The sequence below is a fragment of the Lutjanus erythropterus genome, chromosome 5 (assembly GCF_056507025.1).
Source record: "Lutjanus erythropterus isolate fLutEry1 chromosome 5, fLutEry1.hap2, whole genome shotgun sequence".
NCBI classification, from domain to species: Eukaryota; Metazoa; Chordata; class Actinopteri; order Lutjaniformes; family Lutjanidae; genus Lutjanus; species Lutjanus erythropterus.
The window spans coordinates 24234156-24258486 of record NC_139321.1 but is presented as its reverse complement, the minus strand read 5'-3'; the positions used below and the strand labels follow the sequence as shown (position 1 = coordinate 24258486).

The window sequence follows — 24331 nt, the reverse complement described above, 5'->3', positions numbered from 1 at the left end:
TAACAAATAATTATCTGGTTCACACAAAACCTAAAAGCCAAAGTCAGATTGATCCTTTTTTTGTTTTTTTACTTTACCAGGAAATAAGGGAATAATCCATTCAAGGACCCATGTTGGTCCCTGAACCCCATTTTGAAATCCAGTGATATGCATTTTATATACTTTTATCTCTGGGTTCCTCACCGTGTGGGCATCATGTCCCTGAAGTCTTCACCTGGAGGCCAGTCTTTTAATTTCAACACCATGGGATTGCCCTCAGCATCTTGCAGTCGTTCTGCATTCACAGAAAAAAACAAAAACACTTTAGCTGCCATTTCTGACATCAGAGGAAAAACAGGAACTACAATAAAAGAGTGACATGCAACTCAATCAGTCTTTCTCAAGAACAAAGATACTTTTAGAAAAAAATGTTTAGACACTTACTTGAGATGACCTGGAAGCCGTCCCAGAAATCTCGCACCTTCACATCAGAGATGATAGCACAGTTTCTACAGTTGACCAGGTCCACATCCTGGTCTCCAAACTCCTTACTAAAGGCGTCAGGCTGCCACAATTGACTCTTCAGGCGTTTATCTATTCCTGACACCAACACAGGCTGGAAACAAAGAGATTAGACAGATGATACAGAAACAGAAGAAAATGTAATAAAGTTTTAACCAATGTTTCACCAGCACCAATCTTTCTCGTCTCAGTAGTTACACTATAAATTGAGGTTCTTACTTGTCCCTGCTTCCAGCACTCTCTGAAGATCTTCCAGTTGTTGCTGTTGCTGGGGTCCTGTAGGCAGAGTAGTCGTCCGTCACAGAGCCAGGAGTGTGAGGTATGTGGTTCCAAAACACTAAGGCCCATTACTCCATCTTTACGGCCCCCCAACACACCAAGCTCGCCGCCCTCAGAGGCCCCGGTCCGACGGCCTTCTGCCTTCTTAGTCTCCACAACTGAGGCGATGATGTGATCCAGGAAGTTTGGAAGGCTGCTCTTCACCTTGTCACTCTGATAGACAAAATACACATTTTGATTACCATTTGGACTTTCATTGGGATCATTTTAAGTAGAAATCTTATTTTTTGGAAAGTAATATTTTTTCACTATTTTCCACCATGGCAATTTCAAAGTGAATATTCTGGTTCATTACTAGACCAGTAAGTGGCAGTAAGACAATCTGCAATCAGTTCAGTTTTCTTCATCTTAGTATCCTTAAGAGGCGTGGAACTCACACCTTTAAATCCCAATACAACAATATATTCTGATACCACAGTCTGCCATGATACAATTTAGATTTGATTCAGGGGCCTGCAATCGATATGAGACGATATGCACATTTAACAGAGTTAGTTACAAGAAGAAGCTGGTCCCCTTTCTTTTCTACTTTTAGTCATAAAAGAGAAAACTTTCACATAAATAATTGTAAATAACGGTAAATGGTTGCGTAAAGGTTTAAAGCTTTAAATTCATGCAACTAATACACATACAACACGATGTAACAAAAACATTAACAAAAGTTTTTATGGCTCAATAATAACTGTCAGGGTTCAAAGACAAAAGGATTGTTTTTTTACTTGTCACAATTATTATCTTAAGCCTGGCATTTTACATTGCATAAATTAGCCTAGCAGCTAATGGGCTTTTCTGCCACTCATAGATTAACAAATTCCATTTATTATATATACTTGTTCTTACACACAGCTGCTTTAAGTCAATGCATCTCAGAAGAACAAGTAAAGCACAGATGTGTTTCAGCCTACATACACCTCTAACATTGATGAAACAAAGCATATTTCTGTAGCAAGAGCACCAAGTTAAAGGTTGGATTCCAGACTGGATGTTGTGTTTCCTGAGTATTTAATCTCCCAGTGTCATTATTGGGATATATTTCCACACTGCTGATTTTGTTGTTTTGACTTACTATATTCTGAGCTTCTGAATCACTGATTGACTTTACAGGCACTTATGAAGTTTTAACATTGAAAAAAATCACAGTACTTTCCTTCTATTATTCTCGGTTGTATTTTTCCATAGTTTTAAAAGGGATGTGCTGTAATACACCAAAATGCATCTAGGTGCTTGGCATTATAAAGCACTTTTATTTAAAGCCATTAATAGTGTAAAGTGTACTTTGAACCAGTGTTGGTTTTTCTGTTTTTTTTTCCAAACTGATCTATTTTTCAATCTTGGTTTTATGTACAAGACTTGTTGAGAAGCAAATCTAGCTAAAAAGCATAGATGTGTGTACATTTTGAATATTTTACAAAACTACAAGCAACAATAAATGCTTTATACATACGCCTGCTGAGGTAAAGACAGAGGGGAACGGTACCCCACTCTCTCCCGGGCCCTGGGGAAGTTTGCCTGGTCCAGAGTTGAGCAGGTCCCGGAGACTGGACCCCTCAGGTTTGGACTGGGCCATGCTGGAGCCCAGTAACAGGCTGTTAAATAGCTTAGGGCTGGAAGCAGAAGGCTTTGACAGGGCACTGAGTGAGTCCAGGCCAAAGGGAGGCCGGCTGTCTCGACTCATCATAGAACGAAGTGAACCAGGTTCTGTGAGAAGATGGCAAGAAAACAGCAATGTGACATCAACTTTAATATTGATGGTGATATTTTTGTGCACTATGATTACACTGATTCAGCATCTGTTTTTGCCTACTTACCCTTGGTGTCATCCTTGGCTTTCTGTGTTGCCAGGTCTGCAAGCCAGTGCAGAGCAGAGCTGTTGCCCTCTCCTGATGAGCGCGGCTCCTTGGCAGAGGGCTGGCTGAGGTTACAGGGGGAGGATGTACCACTGGTGGAGTTACTGGTGCTCCCCACAGTTTCTCCTCCCCCACTGTCTGATGGTGCTGCTGTTTGTGTGGTTTCTGTTTTGATCACTGATGTTTCTCCCTCTGACTTTGGAGTGGAGCCAATACCAGAAGGTGCAGCTGCAGGGACACCGCCACTGCTTGTTGTGGTCGACTGCTGAGATTAACACAGCCAGACATTAGAACCTTCAAGTGTAAAACTTTGGAAAATTCAGGAATGCAGAATTTACCCTGCATTCATATGGTGTCAGAATAATTGGAAAAATTTGTTCCCGACTATGAGAATTCATGTGAACACCGCTTCGAGTCAGAAGAACAATTTGGAAAGTCAGTGAAAATTTTGTTACACAACTTGCAGAGTTGTTGTCTGTTGATGTCATTTACACAGAAACATGGGGACAAGAGTAAATGTTTGGTTAATTGCAATTAGTAATATGGTATTACATTGTACCTGTCAGTTACTGTCCACAAAGAGTGACTTTGATTAGTTTGAAAAGTTCTGTTTTTTGGCATTTCCCTGATAACAAGTCAGGTAAAGCAATACTGTAGTGGCTCCTGAACTTGCTGAAGGTGTAAGAACAACTTCCCAAATTGAGAAATAGGACCATCCAAGGAACACATGAAAGCAGTGCAAGAAAAACATTATGTTGCACAACAGTACCTGTGAAATCCCGTTGGGGGCACTAGGACGCACTAGAGGCTTGGTATGCCGACTGGCACAGGGACAATTGGCCTTAATACCCCACTTTCCTCTTGCTGAATGCACCATGTCACCTATGTTGTAAAGAGCTGAAGGACAGAGGTAATAAATCCTTACTGTATCATTTAAAGACCATATTTATTGCTTGAAGCTTGGGAGGTTGATAGACTTATTCAATTATAATGTGCGTGTTACCTGTCCCAGGTATAATCTGTGTAGGCATGAGGTTCTGTGGCTCATGAGGTTGACCTTTGGCACACTTCAACCAAGCGAAAACCTCATCCTCCGGACCTTCATCTACATCTGAGGGAAAGAACATATTGGCCTGGGTGTTAACAAATCTCACTGTCAACATGTTTCTATTATGGTAATGAGATATATCTAATAAAAGAAATAAAAACACATTGGGTTAACACAGTAACTCTGTAGTGAAGTGGTTAAAGGCATAGTTCAGAATATCTGAGATGGGGTTTTATGAGATACATAGTGATAGTGTATTATCTACAGCAGATAGCAGTCAGCATGCCCCCGGTTTGGAGGAGCAGCAGGAGTATCAGTTTAGAAAGTGCAATAGACAGGGTCAGCAACAATAGGTATTTTAGCCACTTAGAAAAAGGTCCACCTAAAATCAAATATCAACCAATCAATTGCAGTTTAAAGTACACTATATTTAGAATGCTTTTAGTGGTTTACTGTGCCATCAGAAAGCCTTTTCACATGAAACCCCTGTTATATAAGGCAAATTTCGCTCTCTAAAAACCAACCAAACTCCATAGGTGAAATTAGACATTTTGCCTTGCAGAACACTGGAGTTGCAGACCTACTGCTGCCTTGATCTCTTAGTTTGTTTGTGTTAGTGTGTGACTTCAGTGAATCCAAACTATTCTTTTAAAACAACAACGTAACACAACAACACAAACAAACAAACAGATCGAGGCAGCAGCAGACCTACAACTCCCATGTTCTGCATGATGAAATTACTGATATGCCTACGGAGTCTGGTTGGTTTGAGAGAAAAGTATTTGGCTTATGCAACAGTGGTGTCCCATCAGAAAAGGCTGTCTGACGGCAAAGTAAAGTGATGAAAAAATTCTAAATGAAACATACCCTTAAACTGATATTGATTTTTTTAGATTAATGTTTTTTAATTTTTGTTCATTTTTCACTGTTTAGGTTCCGTGCTGGTACTCCTCTCTGCTTTTCTAAACTGGGGGCATGCAAACTGCCATCTACTGTAGGTATTGCACTGACTATTGCTAAGTACCTCGTACAATCCCACATAGAATAATTCAAACTATCCCTTTAACTTAGCTCTACAGGTCCCTAAATGTCACCACAATGACTCACCCTCCCTTGGCCTGTTCCTGCGGAGTCGGTAGCAGTCCAGACACACTCCAAAGCCACACTTGCGACACACCCAGTGGATGTTGAACAAGGTGGTCTCACACACGTCACACATTTCTCTGACGCCTCGCACAGCACGTTTCCACGCCACTTTCTCTGAAGAAGCAGCCAACATAATACAAGATGATTTACACACACACACTTCTGAAAGGTGAAGTGCTGAGAAAAATGTCAGACAAGTGCATAAGACAAGATAAAACACTGAATGTGAAGAAAACATGGGCTCAGGTCAGTGAGATCAGTAAGATGTCTTTATACTCACGGTGAGGCTCTACCATCATCATGGCCTCCTTCTCAGACATGACCAACTGACAGAACTGGTCTCCCACATTGGCCAGGATGTACTTGGATGTATCAAGGTCGAGGCCCTCTTGGACAGCTGGTGCAGGTAGCCACAGACCCATGGCCATGGAATCGCTCTGCTGAGGACTTAGGAAGCCTTCCACACGCAGCACACCCTTACGAGTGAAAGCCAACCTGGTCACAGGCAAAAGAAAGGTTAGCAGCACATGATTGTATGCCATGATAGCATACCCACACCCAAAGCAAAACACTGAGCAGCACAAGCAAATAAAGTGGAGCTGCAACAATTATTTGATCAGTGATTAGTGACTGAAAGAAAATTAATTGCAAACTATTTTGAAAATTGATTTATTGTTTAATTTTTCAAGCAAAAATGTAAAATATTTGCTGGTTCCAGCTTCTTAAAAGTAAGGATGTGTTGTTTTTTGTTGTCTTTTATTATATTATTATTTATTTAACTTATTAATTGTAAAAATAATCAGCTTATCATAATTATCGATAATATTGAGCTTATCAGCTTATTATTATCAATAATGAAAATTGTTTTTAGTTGCACCCCTAGCACATAGGCGTACCTTCTGAAGTGGAAGAAACGACAGGCCACATTTGGGTCGTCGTCATCATCGCTGTCTTCATCTGCAGTTCGATATTTACGGTACCGCTCCAGACGACACTCGCGGCACTTATGCAAGTGAGGGGCCACATTGATGCAGGAGCCATCCTGGAGAAAGGACTCACCAGACTGCTTCAGACGACGCACTTTGCTCTGGTCTTTTAACACAGACTGGCCCACTGGAAGAGACAACATGATGTTAACAGCATTGCTTAGTTTGCCACCACTAACAATTCTGGGGTTCTCAAGAGTAGACTAGACTTACCTTTGAAAGGCTTGTTACGTGGACGACTCTTGGCGGCTCCTTGGACTTTAGATTTCTGCAACATGGCCCCATCCTTGGGAAGGAGTGGTGGTCCTCCTGGGATTTGGCCTTTCTCTGGACCATCCTCATTCTCACTCAGGTCTGACAGGTCGCTGTTGCTGCTGGAGTCAGAGTCACGTTTGGATGACTGGCCTCTTTCCTCTAGGGTAAACTTCTGAGTCTGGTTCTGGTCAAAGGACAGAGGGACCTCCTCCATTCCACCAGGGCCAGTGCTTCCAAACATGGGGCAGCCTGAGGTGGATGAAGGCATCTCCTCAACTTCTTGCTTCTCCGTTGTCACAGTCCCTTCACTCTGTGGTCTCTGTACTGAGGGTGGTGCTGGAGAGGAGGAAGAGCTGGGTGAAGCAGCTGCTGAGAAAGGGGACGACAGAATCCCTTTAGGCGGTTCTGCCATAGTAAACAGGTTTGGCTTGCTGTCCGAGGCAGGACCAAGGGTCTGCGGCTCACCTGCAGTGAGGCCAGCGAAGGAGGTGTGGGTGGTTTTGTCCCCATATGCCAGAAATGGATTAGCAGGCTCTTTGGATGCCTGCAGGAAAAGGTTCTGGTGGCTATCTGAAGAATTAAAACCAGACTGCAGCCCTAAGCCCCCAACAGAAGTCCCATTATTACTGCTCTTTTTAGAAGTACTTTGCGCCCCAGAGGCTGCAGCCAAACCACCAATACTTAGACCAGCACCTCTTCCTCCTGCAGAGCCACCCATGCCCTGGAAGGCTGATGACGATTTGTTGAGCACACCATTTCCCGTCGGATGGGTCTCAGGCACTTTGGGCTGCTCGGGCTTCTTCAGCCCCTCAGTGGAGGTTGCAGCCTTGAAAAGGCTTGGGGGCTCTTTGCTCAGGCTCTCAGACACTGTGGTGAAGTAATTGGTGTCCTTGGACTGGGTCTGGCCGGCAGCTAGGCTTGGGCTAGAGCCAGAATTCTGGGTCATGCACTGGAAAAACAAGTTTTGGTCTTGCTGGTTTTGAGTGTCGGTCTTTGCTCCACCAAAGCCAAAGCCAAAGGGCCTCGGAGTGTCCTGTGAAGGTGTGGTAGTGGTAGGAGCTCCATTTGTCTGAGATGTAACATCTCCAAACACAGAGGCAGAGGGTCCGGCCTGAGGCAGACGGAAACTTGTTGCAGTTTTAGAGCCCTGAGGAAAACAACAATGATTAACTAAAATGACATTAAAAACAGAAACAAAACTATGGTCACATGCAAAGTCAGTACTGATCATATTATGGGTCTTACCTCAGTCTGGCTTCCCCAAGTGGGGGCTTTAGGACTAAAACCCACAGAAGCAGAAAGTGCCACACTAGGACCGCTGTCATGCGACCAAGAAATGGTGACAGGCCCCGGGGAAATAAGAGCAGCTGTTTTGGAGTAAGCTGACTGGGAGGCTTCCTCTCGGTCTGGCTGGGGGGATGGGGAAGCCTTGGGGGCTGGAGCTCCAGGGACCAGGCTTGGCATCTGGCCTAGTGAGGGGAAAGATGTGGTGGAGAAAGGAGAGGGGGCTGGTTTGAGGGGAGGTGGGGTGGGGGTGTGAGTAATGGCAGTGGTGGAGTCCGCTGCCCCCTGTGTGGAGAGAGAACGACCATTTTCTTTGACGTGGGCAGGATAACGAGGAGGAGTAGCATTTGACTGGTCCATCTGGAGTGAGGAGTTGGTGTTGGGGGATGACACTCTGCCCTGAGGAAAGGTTCCTTCTGAAGAGCTCCCGTTTTTGGTTGTGCTGCTGACTCTTTCGGCCGAGTCTCCACCCCAGATCCCTATTCCTTCTGCTGGAGTTTTGTTTGAATCGCCACAGTTTGGGCCATCAGCTCCCACATCTCCCGCTCCTTTAAATCGCTTCAGGTTCAAGTCATCCTCACCTTCAGAGGCAGTCCTACGTCTGCGCCCACTGTCACCCTTCATTGTTTCACTGTCCTTCCTTCGCCGCCCATTCTTACCAAGCTAAAAAAAAAGGGTTGTTCAGAAGTAACTCTGTTAATACATTTTTTAAAAATGCCAATTTTGAGCTGAAATACTTTAAACGAATACGTGGCATAGTACAACCAATTACAGAGTATAGTTAGATTATTAATATGACAACCTTACCTCCTCCTCTGCCAGCATGACATGTATCACACGAGGATCTACCATCTGGTTTTCTTCTCCCTGCAGCACAAAAGGTGTTTTTTTGTTTGTTTTTTTTACACGATAACCAGAATATATTCAGAATAAATATTAAGTGTTACTCTAATAGTTATTTGTTACTAAATTTTTTACATTAGCCTGATTGAGAGAACTCCCATCATTACAAATATTAATTACTTTAATACAGTATAAAAAAACAAAACAAGAAAAGTACAGGCAAGAGAGGTACACATTATGCAGTCCAATACATGCATACCAGTCTGTATGAGTAGGCATATCTAAACATGAAATCACATGAATACGCCTCACCACATATCTACATGCATCTGTGTACAAAAATGTCATATTGCCGCCATTATTTCACTTACATAGCACAGCTATGTAGCCCATCTTGATTCACAAACACTGAATATTATCTTGGATTTTACAAGTAATGTTCTTCAGGCTTAACTTCCTACATGAGTTCTTTATATTTGTCCCATCTGGGCTCCCTGTTTGCTTCCAGTTTCTTGTTATTTCTTTCAAAAGGCGTATTAAGTAAATATTTGATATATTTATCCTTCAGGATGAATATCTAGACCCACAGAAAAGTTCGTAATACATTCTGTTCTAGGGGTCGACCAATATGTGTTTTTTTCCAGGGCCAATACAAATTACAAGCTCCAACACAAAATTTCATTCTTCTGTCTGTCAATAACACAGCAGCCATCAGTGCTGATAGGCTGTTACCCATGATGAGTAACCAATCAGATAGTATTGGGGTGGGACATTGAGTGAGACAGAGAGGTGGCTGTATGACAGCCAAACTAGCACATTTTTTACTTAATTTATATCATCGGGAAATTGATTAAAAACAAATTAATCATATAATTACTGAATATCAGTTTTGATAATTAGTCAGGCCAATAATCTGTCAGCCCGTTCCGTTTAGTTTTTCACACCAATCCAATATGATGTTAAAGGGAGTACAAATGTCCTCCCTCCCATTTCTCAACATCCAAATGGTCTCACATTTGTCAGATTTTCTATATACACAACACAATACCAAAGCAATATATTTTAATTGCTTTGGTATTGTGATCTTTAAATATCTAATGCAACTCACATCCCAATTCCACTTAATTACGCACAAGGGTTATTTACCTTATCTAAGGTTATCTCCATAATGTGTGAGATAGGGTCATGCTGTGAGACCAGTCCTGATGCCCAGCACTCCTCAAACTCTGGCTGGTACACTCGAACCCTGCGTCCTTGAATAGTGTATGAACCTGTGGCCAGGAAGAGAGAGAAGAGCAGGAGTTATTTTCTGGCAGGTTTAAATTAAACACAGGGGATGCAGAACGGATGGTATAATTGATCTCATTTAAATGAGGGCGGATTTGTTTTGTTTGAAGAGTGAAACCATCACCACAAGTAACAAAGAAAGCCTAAGAGGTATCATGGCTGCACTTAACTACAATATCACAGTGAGATCTACAAAATCAGCCTGTCTCCTTGCAGAATTTTGACAGAATCAAAAATACTTCATTGGTTCCTGGAGGGAAATTGGATCACATAACAGTTTGTCCCATTCAAGAATAGAAATACATGCATTGAAAATCTTAAGAAAATAAAAAATAATAAGTAAACATGGGCAATATACTACAATATACAACAAAATAATACGGAAAAAGAAGAAAACGTAGTCCATGTTGCAGTCATGGATATGTGATTGATAAGTGTTAACTTTGTTTAAATATTTAATTTGCAAATACAGTCTATAACATGCATAGGAAGAACAGGCTAAGGATATTTTGGGGCTCATTTAAAATTACTGCACTTCACTTAAGGTTATGTGTGCATTTCTTCAAATCTTAAATGTATGATCAACGACTACTACCCTTATACGACACTGTATGTGTCAGTGTGCTAAATACTGCACTTATATGTTATTCGGAAGGTGAAGAATTATTCTAAAAATAGACCACATAATGCTGTAGAAGACTAGCAGCTCAAGCAGCTGGTGGACATAAAAGTGCTGAATAAAATCACTCGTTCTTAATTTTAGCTCATGCACACCTCACGTAACAAGCCAAGAAGAACACGAGCTGGAAAACTATATAGGCACATAAGTCTCTTGATCTAGTAAGATGCTACTGTTGCATATTGTGTCTACAATGTTTTTCATTAACAATATTTTCTGCTTCAGACACACAATGACATACAGTCACTATCAGTTTGTCTGTAACATGCCTTCACTGTTCAACATCATTTGATAAGAAATGGCTTAAGCATTTGAAATGTAACTCCAGTAACTCCAAGGTTGCTAATTTGAGTGGGTGCCCAAAATGCAAACATTATGTGTGAAACACAAAATCAGCAGAGAACACACAGAGGTACTAAAAAGAAAACAACATAAAAACCAGTCAAGGTTGAGTCTTACCCTTCCTGAAGATCTCCTGCAGTTCAAAGTCAGTACGCCAGCTGGAGACAGCAGCCTGCAGCGAGGGCTGCTCCAACAACAACGGGTGTCTTAAGTCTTTATCAACCTGCAAAGGGACACAAACCACACTGTCCTGAAATAGTGATAGTGGCACAGCAATAATGTGGAAAAAAACTGTGAAACTTCACACTATAATATTAGAGGAAAAAACACTAGCACTGCTTTTACTGGTTTCTCATTTAATTTAAAAATGTCAACGTAATTAATGTTCTGTCCAAGAAATTGTTTTCTCTGTTTCACCAACAGCCAAAAAGCACAGTGGTATTTAGTTTACAGTAATATGAAACAAGAGAGCAAGGAAATCACATCTGAAAGATAATTTTTGATGACTATGATAATTAGTCCATTATGTAACTGCTATATATAAACCAGTCGTTTTGGCACTTAACACGATTAAAATGATTAACAAGCACTGTAGAATAAACATACACACCTCAAACCTCTGGACAGTTTTGTTATCAGGCAGAAACTCAAAATTCTTGTTTCCAAAATACTCCACAGGAACCAACGATCCTAAACCCACTCTGTCCACCAGGGAGCGGAAGACCTGAGGAACAGGAGAACACTGTGTAATTCTTTGATCTTATGGAAAAGTACTTCAAGTACAAAAACTTAAAAACTCTTAAAACTCTTAACAATGAAGGGGCAACAGCAAAACCATAATAACTGGATTTTCTAAATGTAATTTATTAGAGGTGTAACGATTCACTCATGCATCGGACTTTAATGTGTAAGATACAAGGGCATTGATTCAGATGGCCTGTATCGGTAAAAAGCTGAACATGAATCAGAAACAAATCAATGCTGCACTCGGGTATCGATGCATCTCATTAGGACGCGCATATGTTTTCTTTTTGGCATCAAGGAGCTACCACAGTAACTTTCCTGTTTTCTCTCTCCTCCTGCCTCTGCCTGCACTGCTCTTGCTGGACGCCTGCTGCTGCGGTCACATAAAACAAGCGCTCCCTCCTCCCTCTCCTGTGTCTCCTCTTTATTGTCTCAAAAAAAACAGACCGCGCTGAAAACAGTGACAGAAGTGACACTGTACCACGTCGCACCACCAAATTATCATAACATGCAAGTGTAGGATAAGTTTGTGTTGTATAAGAAAGATGAGAAACACTGCAGAGTACAGAGCTACGAGTCTGACCCACAAAGGATTTCAGGATTTAGGGTGTCAGGATTTCTTTTTGCAACTAATAGCACTCTACAAATGTAGCATTAATTGAATCAAAATGTAAAATTTGACACATTGCATCATATCGTATAATGACAGGGCTGAATCGTATTGAACCGAATCAGAGTTTTTCTAAAATGCATCGTATTGTTGAACATGTATCGAGATACGTATCAAATCAGTCTCAGTCAGTGAGACATACACTCCTATAATTTATGCTCTCTAGGGTACATTTACACTGAACAGCTCAGTGCCTCAACCTTTTTAGTCATTTTAAAGTCCCATCTGAATCTTGTGATTCTGCTCATAATGCCCACATGAACATATTAACTAACATCAGACATAAGCCGACAGACAAGCACAGTCAAATGGCTGAACTGGAGTTAAGAGTAAAGTTTTGAGCAGAGTCTACATGCAGAGGGTGAGCCTGGGCAGTGAAAAGTTATCAGTACCCCGTATCAGGGTCTAGTCCAGGGTTTGACTCCCGTCCCGAATAGGAGAAAAGCGCTAATTTTATTTTCAAATGAATCTCAGTGACCTAGAAATTAAATGAAAGTTAAATGAGTTTTTTAAACAGATTTTACACATCAGCCCTGTGCCACAGGTGCAAAAAAACATTTTGCCTTTCTCATAGGGGGTGCAAAGGTACCTTCTACTTTGCCCCAGCAGCAAAGGCATCAGAATGATGAAGCACTGCATTATTTGCATCAACTTTCTAGAAAGTGCTAGGAGTTTAGTGTTACTTGGTATTAGCTAGTAATGGTCAAGGTCCAAACTTGAGAGGAAATTTTGAAACTAAATGCTTACGTTATTGAATACAACCATGGCTGCCATATGTTTAAGCCTATTTGGCAGCTGTGGTTGGACTTGTACTGACACCCATTTCAACAGGTAGACTAGATTATATGCACGATGCAGGCAGTCTTTCTTACTCCCACTGTCCGACTGAGCACTCACCAGAGCTGGCCACGCTGTGGCTGATGCTGGGGCTCCAGTAGTCCCTGTACCATCGCTCCGATTGGCCCAAACAATGGAATCCTCCACCAACACTGCTTTCACCCCCTCGTCATACACCTGTACCCAGGAGCATCGCTGCGAAGCATTTTCAAACTCCACAAATACCTGCAGATGGAAAAACAGCAATACCAGAACATGAACATAAGGAACATTAACTGATATGAGACGGCTACGCTTACTGCAATAAAAGGCTACCTCAGGTGATTGAGGGCTCTGTTATAGTCCCAAATGGGCGTGTACAGTCACAGATGCCTTGGATGCCTTATAGTTTTGTTTATACATTTTTCTAGAGTTGCCTTGGGGACATGTTCCACACATGCTCAGTTGATCAGCATCTGTGGAGGCTACATGGACAAATCCACATGGTCACAGCAAATCGGGTGTACACAGAAGTCCACACAGAGCCTATCTGTACTCTCACTGATGACAAAATTTACGTCACAGTAGGGTTGAGCAACTGGACGAATATATTGTCTATCAACGATGGGCTGAATCCATCACTGATTGCTTTTTCCCCCGATTTTTAGGGCGATATTTGTCATTTTAATTTGCTAATGTAATGGTCTGCAGAGTGACAGCCTCTGCTCTGCACCACGCTCTCATCCAGCAGCGCAATACAGACCCACTCAGCCGACCATGAGTTAGCTAAGCTGGGTGATGACAGCGTGCAGAGTCAGACTCTTTACACTCTTTTCACATGTTGGATTGAGGCTTTATTTTGACCAAACCAGAGTTAGTGATTTTTGGAAGAGTGGACAGAATAACAAGGACCGTTTTAGTGAGTTTTATGTGTTTTTCTGTCACGTTTGAATTAAGTGTGTTTTCCAAAGAGATAACAAGCCAATGAAGGTCATCTTAGTTCAGTAAAAGAGAGAAACTTGAATTTAGAAGGTGTACGGTTGTATTTCTCTGTTTAAAATGGAAGATAGGTGTGAGAACATGTAATTTCTAGACACTTTTATTTTGTCTATTGAACATAGTGAACATATGCAGCATGTGTAACATAGTTAATTCACTGCTTGTGCACATCTCCCAGCTGAGACCTGAGAGGACGGGAGGAGGTGGGAGGGGGAACGAAGATAACCAGTGGCCAAGAGCTCATTAGACATTTTTTTCAATGCCTCTAAACGAGCATGAGAATACTCAAGTCTCAAACTTGTACTAAATAGTTAAGTACAATGAGAATAATCTAATAGTAACAATTCCAGCCATTTATGTGATCATCAAACTTTTCAAGCACTGTCTTTTATAACAGACACAATCTGTCTACATCTACAGGAGGTTTGTACATGTCATTTGTTAAGCATAATCAAACACACCCTTATCGTGTGCACATTTAATGCAAATCAGACCACAAGGGGGCCCTGTACTGATAGAGTTGGACAACAACACTTAATTTTGCATAAAACTAGCATAGCAATTTCTCTGGAGCAATCACAGGAGGGATGACTGTCAATAATTACATGTAGTTACACAACTACTTTGGTTTAAAGGAAAAAGTTGATGATTAATTTCTTTAAAATGGAAAACACAGTCTTAAATACAGGCAGCACATTGGTGAAGGCATCACTGATGCATAAAGAATATAAAATTATATTTATTTAAGGTATATGCTGTTAATGCAAAGGTACTTTTTAATATTACATAGGTCCATATTTAGAAATGATCATAGCTTGTAATTGAGGCTGAAAAAAGTGCATCTGATGTTTAATTACTGACCCCCTTTTGTGCCTGTATTCTAGTTGATTCCAACATTTGCTCTGAAGTATTATTTACTGTGAATTAAGATGATGATATAAACACACAAAGGAATGTCCAGTTAGTAATACATGGATTGGAATTAGTGTCAGTTACATATGCCTCTGAATTGTATTAACCTTTATCTAAGGTTCATTAAGCAGTATTCTCAGACCAGCAGGATGCCAACAACAACCACAAACTTTTTCTGTTGGCCACTGGGTCAGTTTGGGGGTTAGTGTGTGTTCAGACCGACAGCAGCCGTGTGTGAAAAAATGCAGTTCTTTTATTCATCTGAATGCAGGAGGCCCCAGTTAAAAAGTTTAACTTGGCTCACCTCTGGATACAGCACAATGCAGCCTCATCTGGCAAGACACTGCGTTGGCCAAACACACACATGCAAGTGCACATTCCAGGCAGATTATTTTATGAGTGCAGCCTTTCTATTGTTTACCTCACAATTGTCATTACTGAAGATAAAATTGTAAAATACCAACTGTGATAAGTTTGCAGAGTTCTAAATTCTTGTCTATAAGTATTACAAACCGTTACGCAGTGTTTTGGCATCTGAAAAGTCTTAAAATCTATTAAGGTTACTCAAACTGGACTACCTGGTTTGGATTTCATTTATCTCAGTTCACAAGAAAGGGAGAGAGTGAAACAGGAAAACAATACTGTACCAACTGACAGTGCAACAGATATAAGGAGACCTAATCTTTGATAATTAATAAGTTGCAAAACACATATGTTTGTCATATGTCTTGTCTTTTTCAACAATTCTAGCGGCACATTAGTTGAACAAAACATGAAACAAACAAAATTTACACAAATAGAACGTGGCTGCAAATTTTATGTATTTTCCTGAAGTTGAAAAGACTAACATTCGATTAATCAAATAATAATTCGGGTGGCGGCCCGCCACTTCTAAATCCTAGCCGCCACTCCTTCAAATTTCTTTTTTTTTTTTTTTTATTGTTGACGCAAATACACCACCGCCGCATCTTTCCACCTTCAAAACAGACTCCTGTCGGGTACTTGCGAGCACTAAGGTAAACTGCAGATAACTATCTTGCTCAGTATGGAAATATACTTGCGCGTGCTCATTTGCATGATGCTAGTGTTGTTTGGGGGGCGCGGTCGTCAAGCACCTAGGCGACAGGGCAGAGTCAGAGGAGCGAATTCCCGAATTACAAATAAACAATAAAGCAGCGAATTACCGGCCGGAGAAGAGGTAGACGTAAGTTATTAGCTTGAGATAACTCGACATAGATTTTACAAGTTAAACAGACGTTCACAATATGTTGATGACCAGCTAACGTTACGTAACTTATTGGTAGTTTAAGTTAACTTGGCCCGGTGCCAACTCAGTGTCGTTAACGTGAGTAAACTAATTGATATTATTAGGCTAACATTAATATCTACACACCATTATGTAACAACTGACTGCATTTTTCAGATGAGTTTATTGAAATATTTCTCTAAGAAGAGAAATGGAACGCCTGCCCCCGCTGCTGAAAAAAATCCTAGAGGAAACACTGTAATTAATGACATACAAAACACATTTTTTTCTCATTTTTGTTTTTTCCTCATTTTCCCCCCAAATTTTGACAGCATTCACAAACATTTTTGCAACTTTTCTTGTAAATATGTTCAAAATAAGACACTGACTATTAAATATTCATTTAATACTTTCTCCAAAATCATGCAGATTACAACCAGGCCTTATTATAATTTTATATTAAGATTATGAATTGGGTGAACGTGATCTCGCGATATCATCTCGCGGGATTTCGTGGGACGCGATTTCACGTGATCTTTTGTGGAAGCGGATGTAAACAAACCGGAGACTAACGCGGCGCAACAGTTTGAAGTAAAACTTTGCCGTGAGAAAAACAAACACAGAAGTTAAAGGAGTCTGGATGAGATGAGGAGACACATCAACACAGGTTGTTTATTCTTCAGCCAGAACAGGAGGTGAGATTTTAACTGTTCCTCTGTGAGCAGCAGTCTGCTGCTAGCTTGCTAGCATTAGCCTGAAGTGCGAGAGAGTTTACGGCTGTTTTGCGACATTGTCAGCTGCTCTGTCTCGTTGTAGACTGTCTGTCTTCTCTTTATCCTGTTCTTGGAATCTGTCTCTGACACCAGCTTCAAGCAGACGTGTGTCTGAGTGTGTAGCTGTTATCAGCGCTGTGTTGATGTCACGGTCAGTTTGTCTGCTGCGCGCATGATGTGACCATCGTGCAGAACACGTGTGTGACAATGACGGGCACAGAACCGGATTTGTGACACTGACCGGCCGGTCACCGGTCAAGGCCAGTCACGTGAAAACCGTCCCAATTCCGAGCATTGCCGATTAATCGGTGCAAGTCTACTCAAAACAAAACAATGTCAAATGAGACACAATTACTTCCATTCCCAGACAATCGATTAATTATTGATTAATACATTCTGAACTGGTTCAATTCTTAACAGCAACTAATTGATTAATGATTAATAATTAACATCTCTAGAACAGAATAATAAAACAAGATTCTTGTTAGAAACAGTTGCTCTTGTCTGTCTGTCTGTCCTAATTGCTTTACAAAACAAAACCATGTCAAATGGGGTGCAAAAGTGAGAAAACCTGTGAGCTCTGGAGAAATGATACACAAAACATACTGTAAAGGCAAAAAATCCTAAGAATGGTTGTTTTCTTTAACTACTCTAGACCACATAGAGTGTATGTGCAGTGTGTCAGACTCTCAGCCATCTTTCCAAAAACTAAATCTGGTCTGGTTTACTGTTGCTTAAATAATAGCAGAAATAAACAGAATGCGAAAAACAAGATTCAGTTGCTTAGAGTTCTTGAGTTTTTAACTGTGGCATAACAGATTACACTCATATGATGCTTAAGTCAATGACAGTATCTGCTGTCACCTGCCTTGTCCCAACGATACGCCATGCCCACCAATTTAAAGGTTAGCATGCTCACCACCTGAGGAAGATGCATGCACAAATGCATAAAAATGCCAATAGATAGAAATAAACTTAAATGCAGCTCCTACATGTACATCGTCTGTAAAAACATTTTTAACTGGTTAAATTTTTCCATGGTGATCAACTGTTTACAATCTTACAATTTGATTTAACAGATGCTTTAATCCAAAGCGACGTCCATCTGAGAGCTGATAGAACACAAGCAAGGATTTAGTTAGGAGGGATCAACATGAGTAAGTGCCATGAAGCAAAGATTAAGTCCGACGGGACGAGGTGCCTACAGGCCGTGTTGGTGGTAATGCGCACCGAGTGCACACACACACACACACACACATATATATATGCATTTGGAGAGACAGACAGACAGAGAGAGACATATGTCTTGTGCAGTCAATTAAGTGGAAAGGCATTCATGAAAGAGCTAGGTCTAGCTCGTTTCATCATTGGGGAGCCACAAACTGGAAGAGTCTAGCTAGCCACTTTGCGCCCTGTTGTGGTGGTTGAATTACGCGTCTTACTTTGACAGAGCGTAGTGAGCAGGAGGGAACGTAGACTTGGATGAGGGAGTTCAGGTAGGCAGGGGCAGTTTTAGTTGCCGTTTTGTAGGCAAGTGTCAGGGTTTTGAATTTGATACAGACAGCAACTGGGAGCCAGTGGAGTGATCTGAACAGCGGAGCGACATGTGCTGTTCTTGGCTGATTGAAAATCAGATGTGCTGCTGTGTTGTGGATCATCTGATGAGGTTTGAATGTGCATGTGGGGAGGCCTGCCAGTAAGGAGTTGTAGTAGTGATTACATGATATTATGAGAGCCTGAACCAAGAGTTGTGCTATATGCTCAGATAGGTAGGGTCGTATCATTCTGATGCTGTACAGGTAAAAACAGCACGACCAAGCAACCAACGGACCTTGAAGGTTAGTTGGTCATCAATCATGACACCCAAGTTTTGGGGAGACCTTGTCTGTGTCAGCTGGGTGGATTTGAGTTGGATACTGATTTCTTGTTGTACAGAGGGACTGGCTGGGGCGACAAGGAGCTCAGTCTTGGAGAGGTTGAGTTGAAGGTTGTGTTTTTTTCATTCATGTTGAGATATCAGCATGATGGGATGTGAGCGGAGACTGGTCTTCCAGAGGTAATGACAGGAAGAGCTGCGTATTGTACGCATTGCAATGGCATTAGAAACCATGGGAGCAGACTACTGCACTAAGTGAGGTGGTATATATTGAGAAGAGGGCCAAGCATGGAGTTTAAGAAACCCCTGTGGATAAATTGTGCAGTTTGGATTGGAAACTTCTCCACTCCAAGATACTCTAAAATATCTCCCTCAGAGGTAGGACATGAACCAGTGGAGGGCAGAACCTGAGATACCAAGCTCATTGAGTGTTGATAGGAGGATTTGGTTAACTGTGTCAAATGCAGCTGACAAATCCAACAGCAGCAGAGCTAAGGATTGACCAGCAGCTCTAGCTAAACGCAGTGATTCTTTTACTGATTAATCATTAACATCTGTAACTGTAATGCTGTTTCATTATGCAATTTCTGTGTCAAAATAATAGGACAAAACAGGTGTGCACTGTTTTACAATGGATGATCCAATTAAACAATGACACTGATTAGCCTAAATTTTAAAACAAGCATTATTGAAAGTCACAAAGTCAACTTGACAACAGCTGGGCTCTCTCTTTTCAAGCAGTGTGAGATTTGTACCATTGACTTTTATTACACATACTGAAGACACCGTGACACCTCCAATTTGTCACAGTTGTAAAGTTGTTAGTAGGAGTTTATTATTTTGTAGAAGTAAAATCCCTCAGACACAGATAAACTTTTGACTACAGCTGTTTTATTTAACAGAGCAAACTATGAAAACCGGACTAGACTGTCTAAATCCCCCAGTCGATGCTTCGAGTCAAATCAGACTTGTTTAAATTGTCTGTGGGAATTTCATGGAATGTTACTGATTAACTACATTCAAGCAACTGATGAGCCAGGTACCCATCAATTCAGATAGTAAAGGCAAAAGAGTAAGTGTGTGAAAGAGGGAGGTGAAATTGCAGCTGAAACTTAAAAGTGGAATTAGTAGGATTTGTCTGAGCAAATAATCACACCAGAAAGATAGTTGATTGTTGAGTTGAGTCTCATTCCCAAGATTTCAAACCTCAATTTGGGATGGTAAGGTGTCCCTAGCACAGCAAGAATATTACACAATAACAAAATACAGGTGGAGGTCAGGGTCTCTGCAGATATAAACACCAAAACAGACTTCTTGTGGATCTGAAATGGTGATTGAAAAGGATTATCTTTAAGCTATATGAGTCTATATGTTTATTTGTTTTGTTTTGTTTTTTTGGAAAGTGTTGAATATTATGCCTAGTCTAGTTGGTAATTATTTAATTGTGGTTGTCAGAAATAAAAAAGTTAAGCAGGCATTTAGGTAGCCGGATTGTGCAGTTGATATTAACTGCTTAACCTTAAGGTACTGTTTGTGCTGCTTCCTTCTACTGTACAAGAGGGTTCTCTCAACTTTAAGTCTACACTTATCAGAGAAGCACTTCTTAAAAGGTTAACTCACTCAAATTACAAAACAACACTTTTTTTTTTACTTTTTGTGGTATCTAGCCAGGCTTCGATTTAAATTTATTTTCAGTTCTCTGCCTCATATCAAACACATTGGTGATGAATAGATTTCTGTTTGTGGAGCTCGCAGCACTGAGAACTTGTGTGAATAGTTTTCATAGGGACTATTTCTTACATAGAATACAATGGAAACAGTTCACAATACGGTCTGTGGATTATCAAGACTAAGTAGGTCATTATTTGTACAAAGACACATTGCTTTTTCACAGCTATTCCCACTGAGCAAATAAAACCTAATATATCTGCTTGGCAAGATAACACCATAGGTAAATGAAATATGTTTTTCTTTTAAAATTTGGGACAATGGATTTTTCAAGGAACGACTACTCAAGGGATCAGTTTTAAGCAACTAGTTTTTTTGTCAGCTAGCTTGAAACGACTAGTTAGTTTTAAAATGTCCTATCCAATCACGCGAAATAGGCTAGTCGGTTCATGATCTGAGATTTCCATTTCATTTCACAGTTACATTTCCCTCGGAAACATGTAGATATAAAACCAAATCCCTGTTAAATTCTATTAAATGTCCCAGCACTTTTCTGTAGATAACTAAAGAGACCAGTGTGACAATCAAGCAGTACAAAACCATTATGTACATTAAGTGGATGTCACTGTTGTCTGGCTGGTACAATAAAGAGAAGAGTCAAGAAATTGCGAGGGTGATACATTAAGGACTTTAAGTATCATAAGGTGGCTGCATAGCCTCCAAGGGTTGGATAATATTGACAAAATCATATACCAATATGCTAATATTTTTACAATATAGTTCCATATACGTTAAGATTGAAGCGCTATTTTCTTGTACAATATGCACTGTGAAGATTGCATTGTGTCAACCACAACTAAATCTTATCAATTAGCTCTCTAACAAGGTATGTGAGCGGTACAGAAATGGAATGGGACAGTGTTATTTTGACTGAAACATAAATCGATTTTTTTTTTGGAAAGCCAGAGTGTTTGTGTTCTCTTTTGATCCAAGGTGCTCCATCCTATTACTAAGGAGTTCAGATATCGCCTGAAGTGAATTTTTTGTCTTGCTTGGAGCACTCTGCACTCTGTGTCTTGGAATCAACCAGCCAACAGATAGGTTCCTAACAGCTGTGTGCAACAGGTGAGACAGACTGATTTTAAACTTAACAGAAACTCCTGTTTTACTTGTTTCTTCACCTCAGTTCAGGTCTACAGCTTGACTTTAAAAACAACTTCTTGTTTTTATTTGCACACAATAAATGCCAGACATTAACACTGTGAGCTGTCAAAAGGTCAGCAGAAAATGTTGACACTTTCTTCATAAAAGGTAAAATAAGAAGGTTTTTTAGTTGCTGTATGTGAATGCACCAGAAAGATAGATGAGTCTCATTCCCAGGTTGTGGTAAAGCTTTCCAGATTAAGATTTCTATTTACATACATGACTGTTAAGTCAGTATCGGTGCATGAGATAACACAATAGTGATTGAGCTTATGGCCCTGTGATCAAAGTATGGCAATATTTATTTGCAGTATTACAAAGTGGATGTCTGTGGCAACATTCTCAGAAAAAAATGTTGCATGAAGTTGCTGCTAATGCAATCTCTATAAACAGATATGTGCATATGAGTGCAGAACAGTAAACTGTCATCAGGTCCCTCACAGAAAAAAACTACTGTATCAGTACTATACTATATTTACACAAAACCTACTGGTTCCATTACTTGATTGCTATTTAATTGAGTAGTAAAGTGGTAGTGAGTCATTTATTTAGGTCAGAGTAGAGTTTTGGACATATGCTTACTGATGATTACTACATTGTGACTACTTAAATCACCACATGATTATTACTAATTACTTTACAACTAATTCCTTCATATTTATAATGGAATTACTACACAATGCCTACACAATTACTGAAGTATGCCTTAACAATCCCTACTTTATTACTGCCTCCTTCTGTATGTGTAATGTTGTGTCACTACTGAATTTATTTTCATTTCTATACAAAGCTTTTTGAATTACTATTGGAAATTGAAATATAGTGCATATAAACTATTTTTATCAAGCAAGAATAAGTTTACACAAGCTTTAATTCAACATTTTTTTTATTAAACTGATGGAAATTGTCGCGTAATTCAAACATTATCCTGTCCTGATGTAGAGAAGTCCTGGCTTATACATTATATTCTACAGACTTAAGAAAACAACTTTGTTTGTACAGATACCCACAAAAAATACATCCTAATCATTTTGATGTTTTTTTAATGACAATGAGAATAATGGTGTAAAAAATATAATCTTATTGTTATTGTAATACCATTCAAAATAACAGCAATTAGGTTGTTGTTTGTTTGTTTTGTTTTTTTACTTAATTATGCCCAAACCCAATCACGGATTATTTTCCTTAAAAAAATTACTTTAACTTTATTTAACAGTCATACAGTTGCCAAATTCAATTCAGTTACTCCTCACTCAATAGCTTCTTTTCAACTTCATGATAATTTATTCAATCGATCTAGGTGCTGATGATTAACTGCACATTTAAGACTTTAAAATCTTTATGTAGAACTAATGAAGTGCTAATGTTAACGCAAATAAATATTTGTTTCAACCTGACAACTGTTCACTAATCTAAAAGCCTGTATTTGTAGCTATTAAGCACGTACCTTTATGTAGGTCACCTACCACCACCCCAAATTTTTCATATATCTCACGCAAAAAGGTCTCTGCAATTCAGCAGCCCTGCACAATGTACCAATCCTAGCTTTAATGTCCGCCATTAAAGAGTTTATTGGATTGCAAACTTGTGCTTTTAGTCGGAACATGTTAGCTGTAAAGTCGAATCAATCCCTGGTTCACCCTCATATGAACTTGTGAGGCCTTTAACTAGACTAACGTTAGTTAGTTAGCTAACGATGGCCACTGAAAGGCTAAAGCCGTTTTTCACCGCTGCTTGCCAGCCTTTCGTTACAATACCCTGGTCGTTTAGTTGGCTCTGGACAGCTGTGCTTTGCAATTGATTGCTAACATTGGCAGAGCTGGACATCATCTGTAAAAAAGCTAAAAAGCGAACAAAGCAAAGGCCAGAAAAGCCCCGGCCTCGAGTTTAGCTTCACTGCCTGCGACTTGTAGCTTGCTAATATAACGTAAATGAGCGAACATTAACTGTCGACAAATGAGCCGTTATTCACGGTTAAAAACGAGTTTGATGAGGTAAAACACACACTTGGTAGCTTGCACGAATTTTATGTATGAACCGGTGTGTATCTAGCTCCGCATTATGGTATGAGTTGTATGTAAACACTGACCGTGAGCCCTGCAGCAGTGGATGTTGTTGTCGCCTCTCCGCCGCTAACCTCCGGGGCGGCCAGGCCAATGACGCTCACTGCTCGCACCGTCCCACGGAGCCAGTCCCGGGCCCAGGCAGCCTTCTCCGGCTCGGCTCCATTCGCGGACCTGCCGTCGTCGAGGAGGAAGAGCAGACGCTTCCCTATCAATTCGAGAGAGTCCCCCATGGTTTGCTCGCAAGCTAGCTGCCTTCAGTGAGCCACCATGAACGGTGTAACGTTAACTTCTCCGCTCGGGATGGGAACTGAAGAATACAAGAACGCGAGCAGAAAACAGCTGCAGCCGCTTGGGGTTTTTTTTTTTTACGTTAGTGCACAAAACGCCCGCTTCAACCGCTGCTCCCGGGGGCACGCAGCAGCGGAGCGAGTTCACGCCACGAATTCACACAGTCGAGATGTTATTGTCCTCGGTGCTAACGCGACTATCCTGCTCTGTCCGCCATTGAGTCCTGCAACAATCAAACGCACTCCTCGTAGACAGGCAGCACTGCGGAGACCCAGAGCAAGTATGTGGAAACAGCGACCTCTAGCGACAGGCCCGTGGGCCGGGTTAGTGACTACATGATGCGCTGGAGGATGTATTAAGTTTGCTTCTCAGGGGTTTTTCCGCAGTGTTAAAGCAGAGCTGATCTACCTCGCCTATAATAAAGAAATAACTAATCGAAACAACATATTTTAACACATGACACAAAATGTCCCCAGCTGAAATATCAAACACTGAGAATAATAATGCCAATAT

The 24331-nt window shown here is 40.7% G+C and overlaps 1 protein-coding gene across 4 annotated transcripts in view; it reads right to left on the bottom strand.

The window, feature by feature from the left end:
- kdm3b (lysine (K)-specific demethylase 3B) overlaps positions 1-24071 on the bottom strand; it is a 30630-nt gene extending 6559 nt beyond the window's left edge. For 2 of the 4 annotated variants that reach the window (XM_084719316.1, XM_084719318.1), the window contains exons 1-18: positions 23554-24071; positions 12869-13033; positions 11168-11281; positions 10675-10780; positions 9396-9520; positions 8214-8273; positions 7368-8069; positions 6081-7269; positions 5778-5994; positions 5162-5376; positions 4843-4995; positions 3691-3798; positions 3457-3584; positions 2649-2952; positions 2285-2538; positions 721-993; positions 424-595; positions 184-274 (exon numbers count right to left, since the gene is read on the bottom strand). In XM_084719316.1, coding sequence (XP_084575442.1) covers positions 184-274; positions 424-595; positions 721-993; positions 2285-2538; positions 2649-2952; positions 3457-3584; positions 3691-3798; positions 4843-4995; positions 5162-5376; positions 5778-5994; positions 6081-7269; positions 7368-8069; positions 8214-8273; positions 9396-9520; positions 10675-10780; positions 11168-11281; positions 12869-13033; positions 23554-23760 — 4583 coding nt within the window. In that variant the 5' untranslated portion in view covers positions 23761-24071. The remainder of the gene's footprint in view (positions 1-183; positions 275-423; positions 596-720; positions 994-2284; positions 2539-2648; positions 2953-3456; positions 3585-3690; positions 3799-4842; positions 4996-5161; positions 5377-5777; positions 5995-6080; positions 7270-7367; positions 8070-8213; positions 8274-9395; positions 9521-10674; positions 10781-11167; positions 11282-12868; positions 13034-23553) is intronic. The other 2 variants (XM_084719319.1, XM_084719317.1) reach the window with 2 other exon arrangements.
- Between the last annotated feature and the right edge of the window lie 260 nt (positions 24072-24331).